At 39.2% G+C, this 17,854-nt stretch overlaps 1 protein-coding gene and 1 long non-coding RNA gene across 2 annotated transcripts in view; one reads left to right on the plus strand and one right to left on the minus strand.

Moving 5' to 3' along the window:
* Window positions 1–9,071, plus strand: part of LOC103382872 (uncharacterized) — a 37,594-nt gene extending 28,523 nt beyond the window's left edge. Inside the window, exon 3 of the long non-coding RNA XR_521958.3 lies at window positions 7,358–9,071. This is a non-coding gene — a long non-coding RNA (uncharacterized LOC103382872). The remainder of the gene's footprint in view (window positions 1–7,357) is intronic.
* An 85-nt stretch (window positions 9,072–9,156) lies between these two features.
* On the minus strand, window positions 9,157–13,879 carry ifrd1 (interferon-related developmental regulator 1). The gene is made up of 12 exons (XM_025057152.1): window positions 13,655–13,879; window positions 11,871–11,975; window positions 11,682–11,763; window positions 11,133–11,257; window positions 10,752–10,909; window positions 10,554–10,604; window positions 10,278–10,456; window positions 10,022–10,130; window positions 9,781–9,915; window positions 9,571–9,699; window positions 9,298–9,455; window positions 9,157–9,169 (listed from the first exon to the last, which is right to left on the minus strand). Exons 1-12 carry the CDS (start codon window positions 13,683–13,685, stop codon window positions 9,157–9,159), a joined length of 1,275 nt encoding a protein of 424 aa, XP_024912920.1. The 5' UTR covers window positions 13,686–13,879.
* Between the last annotated feature and the right edge of the window lie 3,975 nt (window positions 13,880–17,854).

Here is a 17,854-nt window from a genome sequence, read left to right on the forward strand (position 1 = left end):
CACTCGCTGCGACTGCACAGAACTGAGTCAGTGTTTTAAAGGAGCAGATAAAAAAAAAACCCGGGCCTCCCTGTGTGCGGAGTTAGCATTTGATGCTAAAAGGATGAAGCTATAGGATGGACCTGATTTATCTCGCATTTCGTAATCTCCTAGTCATGGCGTGTGCTGAGGACAAGTGCTGCACACAGAGGCAGGTATTTTCCCTCCTCACTGTGCCCTTTTGCCTCCTTTCTGTGGCATCATCCAGTGAACAGTTGTCATCCCTGATGGGGGCCTGAGCTCATCACTGGCCCACATTGGAGAGAGGGAGAGAGGGGGAGAGAGAGAGAGGGGGGGAGGAGGAGGGAGAGGAGCAGCAGCAGGAGGAGGAGGAGGAGGAATATGTGGCAGTACTTGTCTGCACATGTGCACTTTCTCTCTCTATATGCGTGTGTGTGTGTGAGTGTACAGTAGCTATGAGTCACACCGTGTGGGGGCTACAATGCATCTGAGCTCGGCACGACAAACGGTGTAGGACTGGACTCCGCATTTGAAATCCACAACCACATTCCATATGGTGTCATCTTAGCTGGCTGCTGCTTGTTTAGCTGAGGGATGAATGAGATGTGACTCTGGTGATGCAAAAAAAAACAACAACAACAACAAAAAAAACACAGAGATGTGTGACTGAGTGGGCTCATAAAAAGAGCCATCTGTGACGTGCTGATGCCGTGTGGAAGTGAGAAAATAGTGAGAGAAAAGTGTGTAAGTAGGTGAAGTAAATTTTTATTTTTTATTTAAATTTTTGGAGTGATCCTGAAAAAAAAAAAAATTTTTATTTAATTTTTGGAGTGATCCTGAAAAAAAAAAAAATCTCACCCACATCTTCACACTCCACACTCCAAGTGCAGGGAGTGACTGCACTGTCAGTTCAGGGCAGGCGTTCACGCGGCAGAGGGCAGAAGGAGCTCGGATGGTGAGCAACTGCCACCCTCTGGTAAAGTCTGGCATTACACTCACCTTGACATTATATCCCCTTTTGTTTGGTTCCGGGTGATGTCAACAGCATTGTAAGCAGAATTAACAAACAGCATTAGGAGTTTTTCCTCATTCGGGTGATTCATCGCCGGCGTTTTAATTTACCTCATGCTCCAGAAAATGGGCGGTATAAATAAACTTTACTGACTTCAGCTAAAAAGACTTTTTACTGCCACGGCTGCAGCAGTGAAAAGTCCTTATCATTAACCCCGTTTAAACACGAGGGTAAAAAAAAAGCAGGGGAGGAGGGCAGTACTGTAAGCCTTCAGACAGTGTGTTTATCTGTTCATCTAATAATACATGATAATATATGTATTCGTTTACTATATCAGTGTCGGTTCCACGACTCCAAGCTCCAGCCTCAGCCTCTTAATATCATAACTGCATCAACTGTCTGTATTGTGTCAGTCTGTATTGCAGCAGAGTGAGCACACGCTCCCAGACATTTTATCTCCTGAAGTGACGCTGCTGAAACTTTATAGACCACCGGCTCAGAAATAATCATCAGATCGGAATAGGATGTTGTGCAGTATCGCCGAGTCGTCACGCAGTATGTTGACATCTGGCCAAAGCCATAAGTACCTCAAAACAGTACTCTGGGATTTAACATTTAACATTAAATCAACATGTAAATATATAATATCTTATTTAATTGTTACTTTAGAATTGTTTTTAAAAACGTATTTAAAGTATTTTTTGAAGGATACGTTTTGGGTTTTTTTTGTTAAACTAGAACTGAAAAAAGTCTGTGCATTTACATTAGAAATCAATTTTTTGGAGCCAAAACCAGCGTGGTCAATTATTGTTCTCCAGGATTGGGATCAGAGCAAGAGTTCTGACAACCCCGCTGGAGCCAATTATGTGTGTGGGTGTGTGGAAATTATTGACTAGTTTAAAAAAAAAGGATAAAAAAAATAAAGCAAACTTTTAACAAAAAAAAATGGGCATTGATACTTTTTGTATGCCTCTTTATAAACTGCTCATGAAACAAAAACAAAACAAAAAATCAGTGAGTGCGTCACCAGCTCTTAGTCAACTTAATTATTCCACCGTTAATCTTGAGGCAGTACCGTAAACACCTCAGGGACCAACCAGAGAAGCAGTGGAAAAGAGATTTTTATTGAGTTCTCTTGACAATCGTGTGGAAGTGAGAAAATAGTGAGAGAAAAGTGTGTAAGTAGGTGAAGTAAAAAAATTTTTATTTAATTTTTGGAGTGATCCTGAAAAAAAAAAAAATCTCACCCACATCTTCACACTCCACACTCCAAGTGCAGGGAGTGACTGCACTGTCAGTTCAGGGCAGGCGTTCACGCGGCAGAGGGCAGAAGGAGCTCGGATGGTGAGCAACTGCCACCCTCTGGTAAAGTCTGGCATTACACTCACCTTGACATTATATCCCCTTTTGTTTGGTTCCGGGTGATGTCAACAGCATTGTAAGCAGAATTAACAAACAGCATTAGGAGTTTTTCCTCATTCGGGTGATTCATCGCCGGCGTTTTAATTTACCTCATGCTCCAGAAAATGGGCGGTATAAATAAACTTTACTGACTTCAGCTAAAAAGACTTTTTACTGCCACGGCTGCAGCAGTGAAAAGTCCTTATCATTAACCCCGTTTAAACACGAGGGTAAAAAAAAAGCAGGGGAGGAGGGCAGTACTGTAAGCCTTCAGACAGTGTGTTTATCTGTTCATCTAATAATACATGATAATATATGTATTCGTTTACTATATCAGTGTCGGTTCCACGACTCCAAGCTCCAGCCTCAGCCTCTTAATATCATAACTGCATCAACTGTCTGTATTGTGTCAGTCTGTATTGCAGCAGAGTGAGCACACGCTCCCAGACATTTTATCTCCTGAAGTGACGCTGCTGAAACTTTATAGACCACCGGCTCAGAAATAATCATCAGATCGGAATAGGATGTTGTGCAGTATCGCCGAGTCGTCACGCAGTATGTTGACATCTGGCCAAAGCCATAAGTACCTCAAAACAGTACTCTGGGATTTAACATTTAACATTAAATCAACATGTAAATATATAATATCTTATTTAATTGTTACTTTAGAATTGTTTTTAAAAACGTATTTAAAGTATTTTTTGAAGGATACGTTTTGGGTTTTTTTTGTTAAACTAGAACTGAAAAAAGTCTGTGCATTTGGGATTTGGGCATTGGAGCCAAAACCAGCGTGGTCAATTAACATTAGAAATCAATTTTTTGGAGCCAAAACCAGCGTGGTCAATTATTGTTCTCCAGGATTGGGATCAGAGCAAGAGTTCTGACAACCCCGCTGGAGCCAATTATGTGTGTGGGTGTGTGGAAATTATTGACTAGTTTAAAAAAAAAGGATAAAAAAAATAAAGCAAACTTTTAACAAAAAAAAATGGGCATTGATACTTTTTGTATGCCTCTTTATAAACTGCTCATGAAACAAAAACAAAACAAAAAATCAGTGAGTGCGTCACCAGCTCTTAGTCAACTTAATTATTCCACCGTTAATCTTGAGGCAGTACCGTAAACACCTCAGGGACCAACCAGAGAAGCAGTGGAAAAGAGATTTTTATTGAGTTCTCTTGACAAACGAAGTCAGTTAAAAGAAGAAAAAAAAAAAAACAGGGACACAACCAAAGGCACCAATCATAACGAGGAATACAAACACTCAACAAACACTCGAACGCATCAGAAGGAGCTAAGACAGAGGAGCTGAATACTTCATGGTGATGTGTACCGTATAGGCTGCATAATTGTTGTCATCACAGGCGGCAGCCTTTTTATTCAGTCACAACAACAGGCCCCCCAGGCTCGACAGCGTACGTTAAGGAACATATACTGTACCGTGGCGCTCAGTCGGTCGGTGACAAAGTGCCTCTAATCTCTAGATCCATTTTTCAGCTTGACGGCTACTGTAAACGCCTCGCTCCGGGGAGGAAATGAAGACAGGAAATAAGGAAATGGTTAGAAGAGGGTGGAAAAAATGGGGGTGGATGAGGGAGTGGCACATCAGAACCTAATGACGGCTGATATATACAGTAGAGAGTGTCACAGAGGCTAAAACAGCCAAGTATCGTATGTATTTATGACTATTTCTGGACCTCTTACTCCTTTTTCAGCTCCAACAGTCCTAATGTGCAACAATGTGTGGCTATGATTTAGGGAAAAAAAACTAGCAAATCAGAGGCTTTTGCCGATGTTAGAATAAAGATGTTGGGATTAAAATGTTTGAACATATTCTACCAAGGGCTTAAGCTAACGCTCTCACAATGTTTACAGGATTTTGAAAAGACTTTGAGTACACACTGACAGACCGGTCTCAGCAGGTTTTCGCACACCTGACGACGATGTCTAAAGACGTAGCGACAGACTGCAAAGTTTATCAAATCAACCGAAGTCATTGTGTCGTGAGAGAGTATTTGGTGTACAGTGGAAAATTGTCAATTTTGACTCAAGTGGTTTGAAAAGTAGCGTGACAATGACAGGCAGAACAAGTAAGACGTAGCTATGTGACAATGACAGGCAGAACAAGTAAGAACTACCACTAGGTGGCAGCAGATGTCTATGAGCTGTGTGTTTTTCTTGAATTCCTGCTAGTATCAAGGGTCATGTTCAACTAAACAGACTCGGTTTTAATACTGAGTAAATTGTGACTAAATTATAACTAGAATATCATTATATTTTATTACATATACATTTGAATGAATTTTTTTGGTGCTACTCGTCTTGGGATTTTTCAAATGTGAAATATACAGTATATCGTAGCTCAAGAAAGATTGGGAAAGTTTGGAAGAAGAGCTGCTAAAAAGTCACTGAAGCCCACTGATTAATTATCATTAAAGTCCAATTTTTCTACTCTTAAACCAGGAAAATCTTTTGATTAATCTGCCTCATAAACTGTAAATAAAAAATGGGGAGTTTTCCATTTGAAGCAAAATTGAATTAAGCACAACATCCAAGCATGGAAGCAGGTCACACGTGACAACAAAGGTCGACGTCGCTAACATCTCTCAGCTCCCGTCATTGTCGTCCTGTCAATAATAACAAGCCCTGATGGTATTTCTACACCAGATTTGTGAGCTGGAGTTAAATAAGTGAGGAGTAGTTCTGATGTTTTCAGACACGTCTGCGTACACATTCACATCAGTGAGTCTGTAGAAAATGTGTTTGAGTCTCTTATAATAATACATTAGCTTCAATAATAGCAAAATGCTTATTACGATTAAAAGGCCCTAAAAGGTCGACTGGCAGAAACAGCACGTTCTCGTCGTGAACAATCACACCAAACAGTGATTGGCTGAAAGCATCGGTGCAGCGAAGGAGAGTGCATTTACCATTCCTTTCCTGAAAGCAGGTTCCAGGCTCGTTCAGTCCTTTTCTGTACCACACTCACAGCCCTCGACATTTGTCCCAGTGATGTTTCTGCAGCGTCACAACCAGAATAACCTGACAGTCAGTTGCACTCAGCGACACAAATGACACGACTGATCAAAGTGAAAACACCGGCTCAGTTTTTCATGTTCTTGTTTCAGCTCCAAATTAGGCTCTTAATTACTGCCGCTGTCTGTCTGTGTGTGTGTGTAGAATGTGAATAAAGTCCATTAGCATTCTCCCCAGTTCTGTCAAGCTCTCTGACTGTATTCAAATTGTGAACCTAATTGAACAATAACTGGAAAAAAACTGGTTTAATTGAAAAATAAATCAAAAGGGATTTATTGTTAGAAAGATAGATTGGATTGAAGTTCAGACGGTGTCCCCTGGTGGCCATATAACTTGTCATTACACTTCCTCCCTTTAGTTTAAACTGCATTGTAATTAAATCAAAGATTTTGGACAAATATTTTTAGGACATTTCAACTTGTATTATCCCCTATACATCACATTAAAAAATGAAGTAGTAATGAGACTGTTTGCCAAAAAAAAAAAAATGGCTGAAGGGAAGCTAACTAAATTAAGCTACAGTTTGCCGAGTAAGAGCTAGCTATGTTAGCCAAGATAAACAAAAGTAAGGAAGAAAAACTAAAAGAGAAATGGGAAGTAGCAAAGATAGAATAAAAACACTTTGTGAAGAAATAGTTAAAAGTTGATGGCAAGGAAAAATAGCAACAACAACAATAACACAGAGTTGCCGAGGTGAAGCTAAAAAAGAAACAAACAAACGTTAGCAAAAGAACAGACGGTAAAGTCTTTTGCCAGAATAAAGCAAACTCCTTTTTTTAAAAAAGATTTTTCTTAAATTTTAAATCCGTAAAAGCAAAGAAAATATATTTCTGACAGTTTTATACTCAGCTTTAGGCCATTTTATATCAGTCTCAAAGGAAAAGCAAACTGCAGTGACCTCTGACCTATTAAGGTCACACAGCCTTATCAGTCCGCACGCTGCTCTGTGAATCATTACCACTGAGGAGCGTTCAGTTTGAGACGGACATCTTTACAGACAGGAATCTTTGACCCTTCACTTTGGTTTTCAGACAGCACCGCGCTGCACGGCCTCAGGAGTTGGAACGAAACACATCGTTGTGTGTTATTGGAAGAGGCAGCGCCGACTGACGTTTCTTTCACCGACTGAATGAAATGTCAGTCAGCGCTGTCGGAGACTGACAACTTGTCTTTAGAGCTACCTTTTAGAATTTGGATGTTTAATCGGCTGGTAGGGCAGGTCAAACAGACGGCTGTGTGTCAGAATGTCAGTCAAAAAGTTCTAGGACAGTGGTTCGCCAACGTTTTATACTCTGTACCACCTGAGAAAAAACATCGAGCTCTCTGAGTACCACCATGATGACCAACATTAGAATTCCTCCTCCATCAAGTGTTCCCATGATGCCGTGGTGCCTGTGCTTACGTGAGCAACAGACTTGCATTGCAGCAAAAAAAACAAGTAAATAAATAAAAAGACCAGACATCCTATTTCATAATCTCACGAGTAGCTACACAGTTTTTCTAATCCATTTCTTAATTGAAAATGTAAATGTGAAAATATGAATTTTCCCTGCGTACTGCCGGTGGTATGCGTACCACAGTTTGAGAATCACTGTTCTAGGATGAATCTCATTGTCAGGTGTTGAGCTTGAGTTTTCATTATCTGTCCTGGTTTTTCCAACTTTTCAAAATTGACAATTTTCTTTTTTTTTAAATATCAAGGACACTTTAAACCAAACCTGAAGAAAAGAAAAATGTAAATATTTGATTAACATTCGTTGAAATAACTGCTGAAAATGTCTGGTGTTATCTTTCTATCAACACAAGTCACAGACAAAAAACAAAACAAAAACACCACTTGATATTTTTGTGCCGGTGAGTTGCACTGCTGCTGCTGCTGTGTTCTAATTGTGTGTCTCTGACATTATACAGTACATCCGGACTGACACGAGGATGAAGTGACCTTCCAATATTAGCCAGCTCGCTGTCACAGCGCTATGATCACCATGATGGAGACGGCGCTGTCATGTCTGACTCACTGCACGAGGCGTGCCATCTATGACGCCCGGGGCGCCGCATGACTGATGGTGAGCGTTTATTTCATTTATTTATTTATTTATATTGCCCGGTGATAAATCATATCACTCAAAATGAGAATCTGAACGTGGGTGTGACAGCCGTAGCTCCAAGGACGTCAACTCCACTTCATCTGCAGTGCACAAATAACTCTGGGGGGGAAAAAAACAAAAAGAAAAACAGATTGTTAGTTTGTCCCTGACAACTTTATTTTGGGTGACACCCACAATTTAACAAAATGTACAATCCTGTTTAAAGTTATTTTGAAAAAAAAAATTGCGGGGGTAAAAAAAAAACAATTATTCTGGACACTGATATTGTGGGGGAAAACAAACCAAATTAATATATTGAATACAAGTTAGTCCTGTTGTGCTTTTTGGTGTATTGTGGGACATAAAGTGCAGAGACGTTGGACAATAAAAAAAAAGAGTCATCGTGACAACATTTTGATTGTAATAATGAAAACTCACCACTGCAATAAAAAAAAAACTATCGTAAAAATAAAATTATAATACTTCTTTATATCCTCTCCTGTTCTACATGAGGGAAAACTCATTAAACTGTGTCTGTTGTTCTGAACTCTGGGAGACCGACACTATTATTAGAACTATTTCCGTTATTTGTAGCCTAGTGGTGAGACGTTTACAGCTGCTGTGAGCCACGGTTACTGCTGTGGATGAGAGAAATCAAGATGCTGTAATGTTGTTTTCCTCGTTCATTCAAAAGTGAACTGAAGCAATACATTCTTCTGAGTAGTTTTTCCTTCTTCAGTTTCACTATAACCTCAGCTTTACACATAAAATCCACATAACATGTAGTGAATCCTGATCTGTAGAAACAATTTGGTTTGTTCTGCTGTTATATTACTAACATAAAAAATACGATAATACTGCCTACTTTTGTATCAAACTTTACTACCCACATATCCCCATGTGCCATTTTGACAGATTCAATTTTTTAAAGTGACGAACACTAACCTAAAACTATCAGTTTTGGGAGCAAATTATCCTACACACTGCATTTACACTTAGGCGTATGTCAAAATCATCTGTTTGGCTAAGCCTTTTTACAAAACTTTGTATTCAACAGCCTTTTTTTTACCATTTAAATTAAATGTAAATTTAAATTATTTTTTTTATTTTACATGGTTTTACCTGTAGGGGGCACAAACGCTCATCATGATTTACATGTCAATGAGGCGAATCACATGTCGTGCGTTGATTGGCTGTAAAAACGCTCCTGACACCAACAGTGTAAAACAAACAGAAAAACGTGGTCAAAAGTTGTTGCAGATTTTCAGTGTTTATTACACCACATCTTACAAAGCACTGGAGATCCTACACTAAAAACACCACAATATTCACAGGAACTACCCACGTAATTGTTACTCTGTAGTGCAAATTACAAATACAAATTCCAAAGGGGTTAAACAAGTTCCAACACAAAGTAAATGTAGCAAACAACGCTGTGAGACTGTTTCAGGCTTTGTTATATTATTTATTATGGACAAAAGAAAAGGCCACGAAATGTAATATTAACAAAAAAAAAAACTTAACAAAACACAAATATACATATACAACAGCACTTAATATTGACGGATATACTTAATTTGTATACCCTCAAAATATCTGATATTTGTGAGGAATGTGTGTAGGTCAATGAAGGTCACTTCCAATCAACAAAAGGTGAGCGTTTCATACAAGAGAAAACTTTTTTTAAAAAACCAATGTGAGGAGAGAGACAGAGAAGTGGGGGTGGGTGGGTGGGGCCTAATAAATAGGCTTTTACAATCTAACAAAAATAAGCAATTAAAATTAATAGAAAACAAAACACTAGTGACTACTGCAGTACAACATACTCTCTCAAAACGAGATATTTTCATAGCCTTCATCGTTGCCGAATCAACCAAAACAGGTGGTCCCAGTTCAAACACGTCTCGGATGAATTCATTGGCCTGGAATCAAAGATGAAGTGGGAAAATTAACGCCTTTGTTATTTCCTGCCGTTACCCAAGTAATATTAGAAACTATTGTCAAAATGTAAAACAAATCCATAATTAAAATATACACCTGCAGGTGATAGTTCATTCCAGAGCCCACAAACTCCCTGAAGGCATCATACATCCTCTTTCTGACCCAGCTGTCAATGGTCATACGCTCGGTCCCAAATCGAATGGTCTCGGACTGGAAGTCGCCCTCCTGTAAAACAGAAGTGAATTTTTCCCATGAGCCAACTGGCCTCAGATTCCTACAAACCTAATCTGATGGACACCAACTCACCTCAACAGCCTTGAGAACGTCCCTGAACACAGATCGTTGCTTTTTCTTGTCCGTCTTGGCTCTGTGCTTGTTACAGTCTGTGGCCAGTGCGTTCAGTTTGTCGCAGAGTTCGTCCAATTGGTCAAAATCAAACTCCTGAGACAAGAAAAAAAAACAAGGGAATAAAAATGTTAGGACGGACACAAAAGACAGCAGAACACAAACGCTGGAAAATAAAGGGATTCCTTTGAACAGAACTCACCGGGTCCATGTCTCTGGCCAGCTCAAAAAGCAAAGAGATTGTTTCTCCTGCAGCAATCCTCATATTGACATCGTCACTCTCCAGCAACCTTGGGAGTTTGGGCAAAAATCTGGGCACGACAAAATGTGTGTTAAAGAGTAAAACATGGCAAAAAAAACCCCCAAAGATTGGCAAATAACTGTGGGCAAAATGTCTCACTTTTGTAGTATTTCAAAAAAACAAAGATTGGCAAATAACTGTGAGCAAAATGTCTCACTTTTGTAGTATTTCTTTGATTTGACTGCCGGAGCAGATGGTCAGCAGCAGAGCCCAGGAGAGCAGAGCGTTGATGTGCAGCTGACTCATCTGGGGACTGATCGAAGGACAGGTACCGTCCTGCCTCGCGCAGGACCGCATGAACAAGTTCTCGAAGCACTCCATGGTGGCGTGCACATCCTGAAGTACAAATATAAAGCTTTCAACACATCTTTTGCAACACAAAAGATGTGATGTGACATGGTCCGATTAAAAAACAAAGCACTGGAGAACTTACCAAAATGTCATCTTCCGCAACCAAAGTACAAAGGCCCAAACCTGTGGCCACCTGTGAGAGAAGCAGAAAAACATTTTTCAGTGCTGACATCTTTGCCATCTCCCAGCAGCAGGCACTGAGCGTTTCCTAGAGAGAGAAAAACAAAAAAGACCCAATTTCCCCTCCGCTGATTATCTCCGACACAAAGCCACTACTCACAGCCTGTCTGGCTTGTATGTTGGCGGATCCATCTGCCAAGATGGTTTTGAAGATGGGTTTCAGAGTTTTCAGAACCTCCTCGCTTTCGATGCCCGAGCCCAGCTGGATACACAGGAGGCAGGCCAACGACGCTGCCGCTCGCTGCTCCTCTCCCTTGCCTGACATTGAGATGAGAAAACAGACGATTAAATCAGAAGACACGAGGCAGAGCCGTTTATCAGAGCCATCAATCAAAATCAAACAGACTCAATTAAAATGTGTGTGGGGGGTTGAGTTTGTATTCCCAAATGTCTTCAACAGCTTTATAGAAATGGTGTAAAAATGATGTTTGCTAAGCTGCAGGAGAACAGTGGGTGAAGTTAGAAAAGTGGAGTCAAGTACCCTTCTTCAGACAGCGCTCGATGCTGTCTGTGATGGTCATCCTTCTGTCAGAGATGAACTCGTGCAAGATCCGTGTGGCCATCGCCGTCTTCAGCCCGTCCAGAGCCCCCTGTCGGGTTTTAGCACTGAGGAAATAAAAAAATATTAATTTGAACTCAAATTTGAATTTATTTTGGTGCAAGGTTTTACTACATGCAAAAATATTTTGTACAAAGTAAGCTGCAAGTATATGACAAATATGACACAGGTTATACATTATTTTATCATGTTGCAGTGAAACCCAGAGATGTCTTTTAAACCTGAGCTGCTACAGTGAAAAGAAAAGTTTTTCCAGCAGTGTGTTTAAATAACAGTATATCGAGTGTACCAGACCAACGATAAGTTGATGGACAATAGAATCACTGGGTATTCTGCTCATGATATACTTTTGTATTTTATGTACAGAATATTCAAAAACATTTCCATTAATTGTACTTTTGTATCTGAAACAAAGTAACATTTTGCTGAGGTTTGCAAGAACCTGCATGTGGAGATCAGAAAGTGTTTCACCTCTTGTCCACTGTGCTGTCAATGAACCCTTTCAGCTTGAACTGAAAATCCTCCTGTGCGGCGTCCTCACTGGCCTCGCCACCTGCAGACACAGAAGTGCGTTTTGAGCGTGCACTGTAACTGTAAAGAAAGAACAGAGAACTGAAACTAAGCAGCAAGACCGTGTTACAACATCTTATTTGAACTCACCTTCGTCGACTACACTGGTGACGTCACTGAAGCTGCTGCAACGGCTGAGCGTTTCAATAGAAGCATCCTCGTCGCTGAAAGGCTGGACATTTCCATGTTGTCCCCCTGCAAAAAACAGCACACGGGAAATTTAATCCACTGTGACATTGTCGCAGGTTAGAGCGCAGCACAGCGAGTCGGAGCAGGTCTGTTATGCAACACATTTACAGGTACAACGCTGCTGTTATCTAATTTTTTTTTTTCTTCTGTACCTTCACTATCGCTCAAAACGCACCGTGACCACTCCTGCCACGGTCAAGGACGAGTGTTTGCTCTGCAAGTACAACGTCAGGCTTGTTATTTGAGGGTTTAAGAGTTGACACAGGTCAACATGACAACACTTGACACAAACAGCCTGTGACTGAGCTTACTGGAAAAGTCAGTTTAATCAATGTATAATAAACATCATGAAGCGATCAAGGGTTTTTAATAGGTGCAAATACGTCATGAAATTATACACGTGCTGTTAAATTACACACAAAAATGTAGTCAATGAGTCACAAGTACAATTGTACTTGTAGACGCAGACACAACAGGCATGTCTCCCATGACCCCATTTAACCTCTGAGGCTATGTTTGAAATGCAAAAGTGTAAACATGCCTCACACTCAACATACAGTCTATCCTTAACGGTAAACTTTCAAACTAAACACATGCCATGATTTTATCAGGATGGCTTAATGTCCCGACCTAATGTGATCTTTATACCTCTTCTTTAGCCTAAAGTGACCAAAGTTCACACAGTTTATCCAAAGGATGCTACAGCTCTATTATGGAGGGTATAAAATAGTCAAATAGCTCGATTTACAGAATGTCATTTTATGGTAATAATCTGAAAAAATAATTTAGCTGAGTTAGACAAATATTTTTTTAACTTTGTTTTTCTATTTGGCTTCTTGTGGGGCGTAGGTATATTGTTCTACGGTAGAATCACAATTTCTTAGTACTTTGTATGCATATTTATAAATACACAAGAACTTTCCAAATAGTATTTTGTCCACGTTTCCGAAAAATGTGTGTTTGTGTTGACGTGGACTCTCTCCCCCTCCACAACAGCTGATTTCTGGGAAACGGGCTCCGCCTCTTTTTCAACCAGCCAACATGTCCGTCGTTTGGGTCCACTTTTTTAAAAAGAAATAACCTATGTAATCTTTGTTTTTAACCTTTTTTTGTATAGCACCATTAAGTTAATACATTCACACAATAACAAAAGCTTTACGGTCAGCTAAAGTTTAAAAGACGCCACGTAGACGGGAAAAACACCAGGCTCAGACCAGGTGTAATAGTAAACAAAAAACGTAAATAAAAAGTAATGATATTAAACTTTAATGTATCGTATTGTTGTGATAACATCAAACCGTAGTAAGTCTAAGTATATCTAGACTTACTACACTTGCCAGATACGAGTTAGTCACATGCTAGTTAGCAATGCAGATCGTGAATTTAAAAAAATAAAACAATTGTAATATGTGTTATAATTAGTCTAAGGGCAGTAGAAGACAAATTAACTTAGCAACACAAATTTAATATTTGTTTAAGGACACGTCATGTCACAAACTAGGGGTTTTTGTGTTCGCGGTTGCTCGGCTTTGTTTTGACGCAGGCCAGCCGCCAACGATTGTAGTCCTAACTGTACACACATTCGACGCGAGTCAACGAGTTCAACGCACCGAAAGAACTACAACACCCGTCAGGGCCAATGACGCAAACAACAAACCAGGCCGGAGAAATGCGGCCACGCTTACCCCGGCTGTTCTTTTTCTTGGTCCTTGGCATTTTCGTGCAGTTAAGTAAAAAAAATATCACCAAAAATCAGCCAATACACGACCAATTTTTATTGCAGCGTCTCGTAAAATGAAAATACTCCCGCGGCACTGTAGATAAAAAGGAATTAAAAGCGATCTTGGAGATAAACTGTTGGCCGAGACGATACATTTTCCCTCATACACTAGGGCTGCGTACGCACACCAGCGCCCTTGGTATTTATACCGGCAGACATGTCACGAGGAGTTTCCCGGCTTCGCTGACCAATGAGGTGAAAAGGAACAAGCGTCGCGTGTGTACACGCGTGAAGAAACCGCTTACGTGGTGGTGGAGACTGTTGCTGCCTTCACGTGCAATTTTGAACAGTAATAATTTGGACCAGTAGTATTTGAACAGTAGTAATTTGGACCGGTACTAGCTCGGAGTGTATCATGCTGTAGTACGTTTGTTGTGACAGTAACATGAAACACGGCAGATTATACTTAATATGAATTAAACGTTTCTGGGGGGGTTTATTTATAAAATGTAAATATACGGCAAAAACAGATTTAATTGCTGTCGTTATAAAACTGTTTTCTTCTGCGAAGGCAGGTAACACAGTTAGAGTCCAATTATAAACCATTCCCAACACACTCAACACATTTCTTCTAATTAGATTTAAATGGTGCAATATATCTTTAGAAAATTACATATGATACTTGTGTATTACATTTTTCAGAATTAATAGGTTAAATCGTCTTTTTGACAGGGCTTCATGTACTTTTTAAGTACAGTGGTTATATTTACTGTCATTTAAATGTGTACATGAAGTTACCATAAAAATCTAAAGGCCCAACAGAGCGGCCGATTTAGAGAAAAGACACAGACTGCAGCATAGTATTTTTGTTTGCTATATTTGCCAATAAAAATGAAAAGTTAAAAAATAAAACCGTCCACAGTATTTTTAAGAATTTCTTTTAACTACGTAGCTCGTTTTTTTTATTCTACCAAGTGTCTGTTGTTTCTGGAGAGACATAAAAAAGATATTGATTTTTCAATATCTTTTTTTTAAAATGATTGCTAGCATCCTAGCTAAAGTTAGCCATTTCTGAGCCAACTTTTGTGTGAACTTCAAATCTGCTCTTCTGTTCCCTTATTGTTTGTTTTTGCTTCATCTTATTCTCACATTCAACACTATACTCTTTGTAATCAACATTAAAGACAATGAGGCACTTACACAAACAAAGAGTGTTTAGCTAGATGAGCGTTGGCGCCATAAAAGAAATTGAAACATTGTTCAATGCAATGCAACGGAACATTGCAAAAAAAGGACTTAATTACCATTATGCTAAAAACAGCAGAATGTTTTCACAGTCTGCTGACTATAGGAAATGAATTAATCTTTTGAATGTGCTCTATTTAAAGACATTGTTACTGTTGTTTGTTTTAAGTAGTGACCCGGATGATCATATCTTCATTATGTGAGATTGTGAAACTATACATGACCATTTTCTTGGATCAAGAAGAAGTTAATCTACTTTTTAAATCTCTAAACTCAGCACAGCCTCAGTCTGTTTCGCCCTATTTTTTACCAGAAGAATTAGTATGGATTTTTACAACACTGGCACAGCAAGAGAAGATCAATGCTGGCTTTTCACACTGCTCGGAGGTAAAATGACTGACTTAATGTGGAAATTAATGAATTCTTAACTCTCACCCACAAAGTCATGGATATTTAAAGATTATTTGTCTGTCTGCTTAAAAAAACATGACTAAAGGAATTATGTTCATATATATATAGATATAGAAAGATTAAATGTGACTAATAGTGACACAGAGAAAAATTCAAAATAAATAAAAGGCTATCTTATTTGTCTGTCTGCTTAAAAAACACGACTAAAGGAATTATGTTCATACATATAGATATAGAAAGATTCAATGTGACTAATAGTCACACAGTGAAAAATTCAAAATAAATAAAAGGCTATTTTTCTTTATGTTAACATCCAAACTCTTTTTTTATTTTATATATGTATTTATTTATTTTGCAAACTTTGAATCGAAACTCTGAAATACACTGTGGATTTTCTTTTTAATTGAAGACGACACGTCATCATTTGTTTGCGATTATTAACCGAAAATATTTACCAACCGCTGATCTTGTAAAAAAAAAATAGCTGCACGTGCTGCTGCTTCATTCGCCTGAAGAGAACGTATTGCCTGATGTCGCCCCTATCCTTGACACTAGGGGGAGCCATTTTGCATAAAATTTACAGACCATTCAGCTCTTCATGCAGTATTGCAAATGGGAAAAAGAGAGGGGTGGGGGGGATCAAAGATACATTATTTTTAATGCATAATTCATGCAGTCAACGAGCTGTGTGCTCGTTTCTGAGCAGCCGTAGCTCCCTTTAAAGGTTCAATACGCCGCAGGGTGCAATGCAAACATGCTGTAACCCAACCGTTGGTAGTTACAGTATGTCTAGTAAACATACGGCAGCTTTTGGAGTAATCTTCAGTAGGTCAGGAAAGATATTAAAGTGTAAATTTTGAAGCTGAAGAGGGAAGAAAATCACCTACCAGTAAAACAGTGTGAAAACAAAAACAAAAAACAGAGCAGCCCAGTGTAATGTCACTCAGCATGCCTGACACGTTGCATCAGTGGGCACAGGCCCTCACCAACCCTAATGCCACAGGAATACAGATCATTACCAAAATAACAGATTAGAGGAAGAGCCAGAGGAGGGAGGGAGAGCTGAGAGCAAATCATAAAATATGTGAATGTTGATTTCATGTGCAGCGCTGCTGTTTTTCAATAATTCATAAACGATGTGGCTTGAAGCACTTTGGTGAGGCTGCAGGGGTTAAGCCTGCTGAAGAGAGAGAGAGAGGGGTTTGGAAATGATCTGGGGTTTTTACAGGTTGATTGAAATGCAACGTCAAAAGCCCTGGCAGCGTTGCTTTATCAAAGCGGTCAAGCTGTTTCTGTAGAAATTAAGACTAGTTTTTTATCTTCGTGTACACTTGGTTCAGACAAAACTATAAGAAACTGAAAGTGAGTAAAAAAGAAAGTGTCAAAGTGTAAATGAAACAGAATCTTCCTGGTATGAACCTGTATTATACTGTTCTTAAGTTTGAAATTTTACTGGGGACAATATTGATCACTTGTCAACATTTGTTTTGTAAAAGATTAATGTCATTATTTTTAAAGTAAAATATACTTAGCATAGCATTGCATTCACTTGTATATAAGTACACATTCAAACCACCAAGCTGCTGAGAATTTGATGTATATCCAGTGGTTCTTAAACTACGGTACGAGAACCACAACTGGTACATAAGCTGTTTTTAGTGGTGGAAATGTTCCATTTCAGATTAGTTGGGATCCTAAACAGCAGTTGTATGTTTTTACTCAGAGTCTGAGTGAGGCAGAACTAAGTGGCTGCGTAGGGCACCACCTGCTGGAGAAGCTGAACATGCAAACCCTTAAAAATAAAATAAAAATAAGACAGCTAAGTGCATGGTTACAGAAAATAATTTGAAAAAGTAAAACATCATTTTCAGTAGCTGCTATTTGTTACATTCATTTTATCTCAACCAATGATATTTGGAAAAAGTTGTCAGACCAGAGCAAATGTTTGTTGTTCGGAAGGTTTCAGGTTTGAGTCCACCAGCTGTCAAGCTGCTGACTGTGGCGATGGATTAAAAGTAGAGGTCAAATTTTGTGTTGTTCTGTGTCACAATGACAAATTATTCACTTTCATGAGGTTATTTGAATGCAACACAAAGCCTTTCGTTTTAAATGGGTATCATTAGCATTAAAAATGGTGATATGAAAAGTTGCGTCGTTGGCAGTCAGGCTGCTCGGCTGATTGTTTCCTAATCCCATTAATTTCTTAGCCTTTTAATTTTTTTTTTATCAAAGCTGCGAGTGCTGGTTCGGAGATAAAATGCTCAAATTGGAGCACTCGTTTCTAATTGCAGTGTAATAGTTTTTTGGCTGATTTCACATTTCCTCCTGTTGTACTAAGTGGAGGTTTAATTCTTATTCCGACTCCTAACTCTGACAGCCCGGCAGTGCGTCTGTCAGTGTAATTGCCTCGTCATTCCGGCACACATTTGTCTAACGGCTTCATATTTTGCAACTTCAGTCTCAGCCCATTAACCTTCTTATTACGGCTCCAGAGAGATGACAGGAGAGA

This window comes from Cynoglossus semilaevis, chromosome 8, assembly GCF_000523025.1.
Source record: "Cynoglossus semilaevis isolate Cse_v1.0 chromosome 8, Cse_v1.0, whole genome shotgun sequence".
Lineage (NCBI taxonomy): Eukaryota > Metazoa > Chordata > Actinopteri > Pleuronectiformes > Cynoglossidae > Cynoglossus > Cynoglossus semilaevis.

Bases quoted from the DNA above. Each gene is read 5' to 3' on its own strand.
- ifrd1 (XM_025057152.1), bottom strand. From the start codon at position 13,685: ATGCCAAGGACCAAGAAAAAGAACAGCCGGG. The intron at 11,258-11,681 runs GTGAAACACTTT...TTATTTCCTCAG, and splicing joins GACAGCACAGTGGACAAGAG to TGCTAAAACCCGACAGGGGG. The intron at 9,916-10,021 runs GTGAGTTCTGTT...TTCTTGTCTCAG, and splicing joins TGGCCAGAGACATGGACCCG to GAGTTTGATTTTGACCAATT.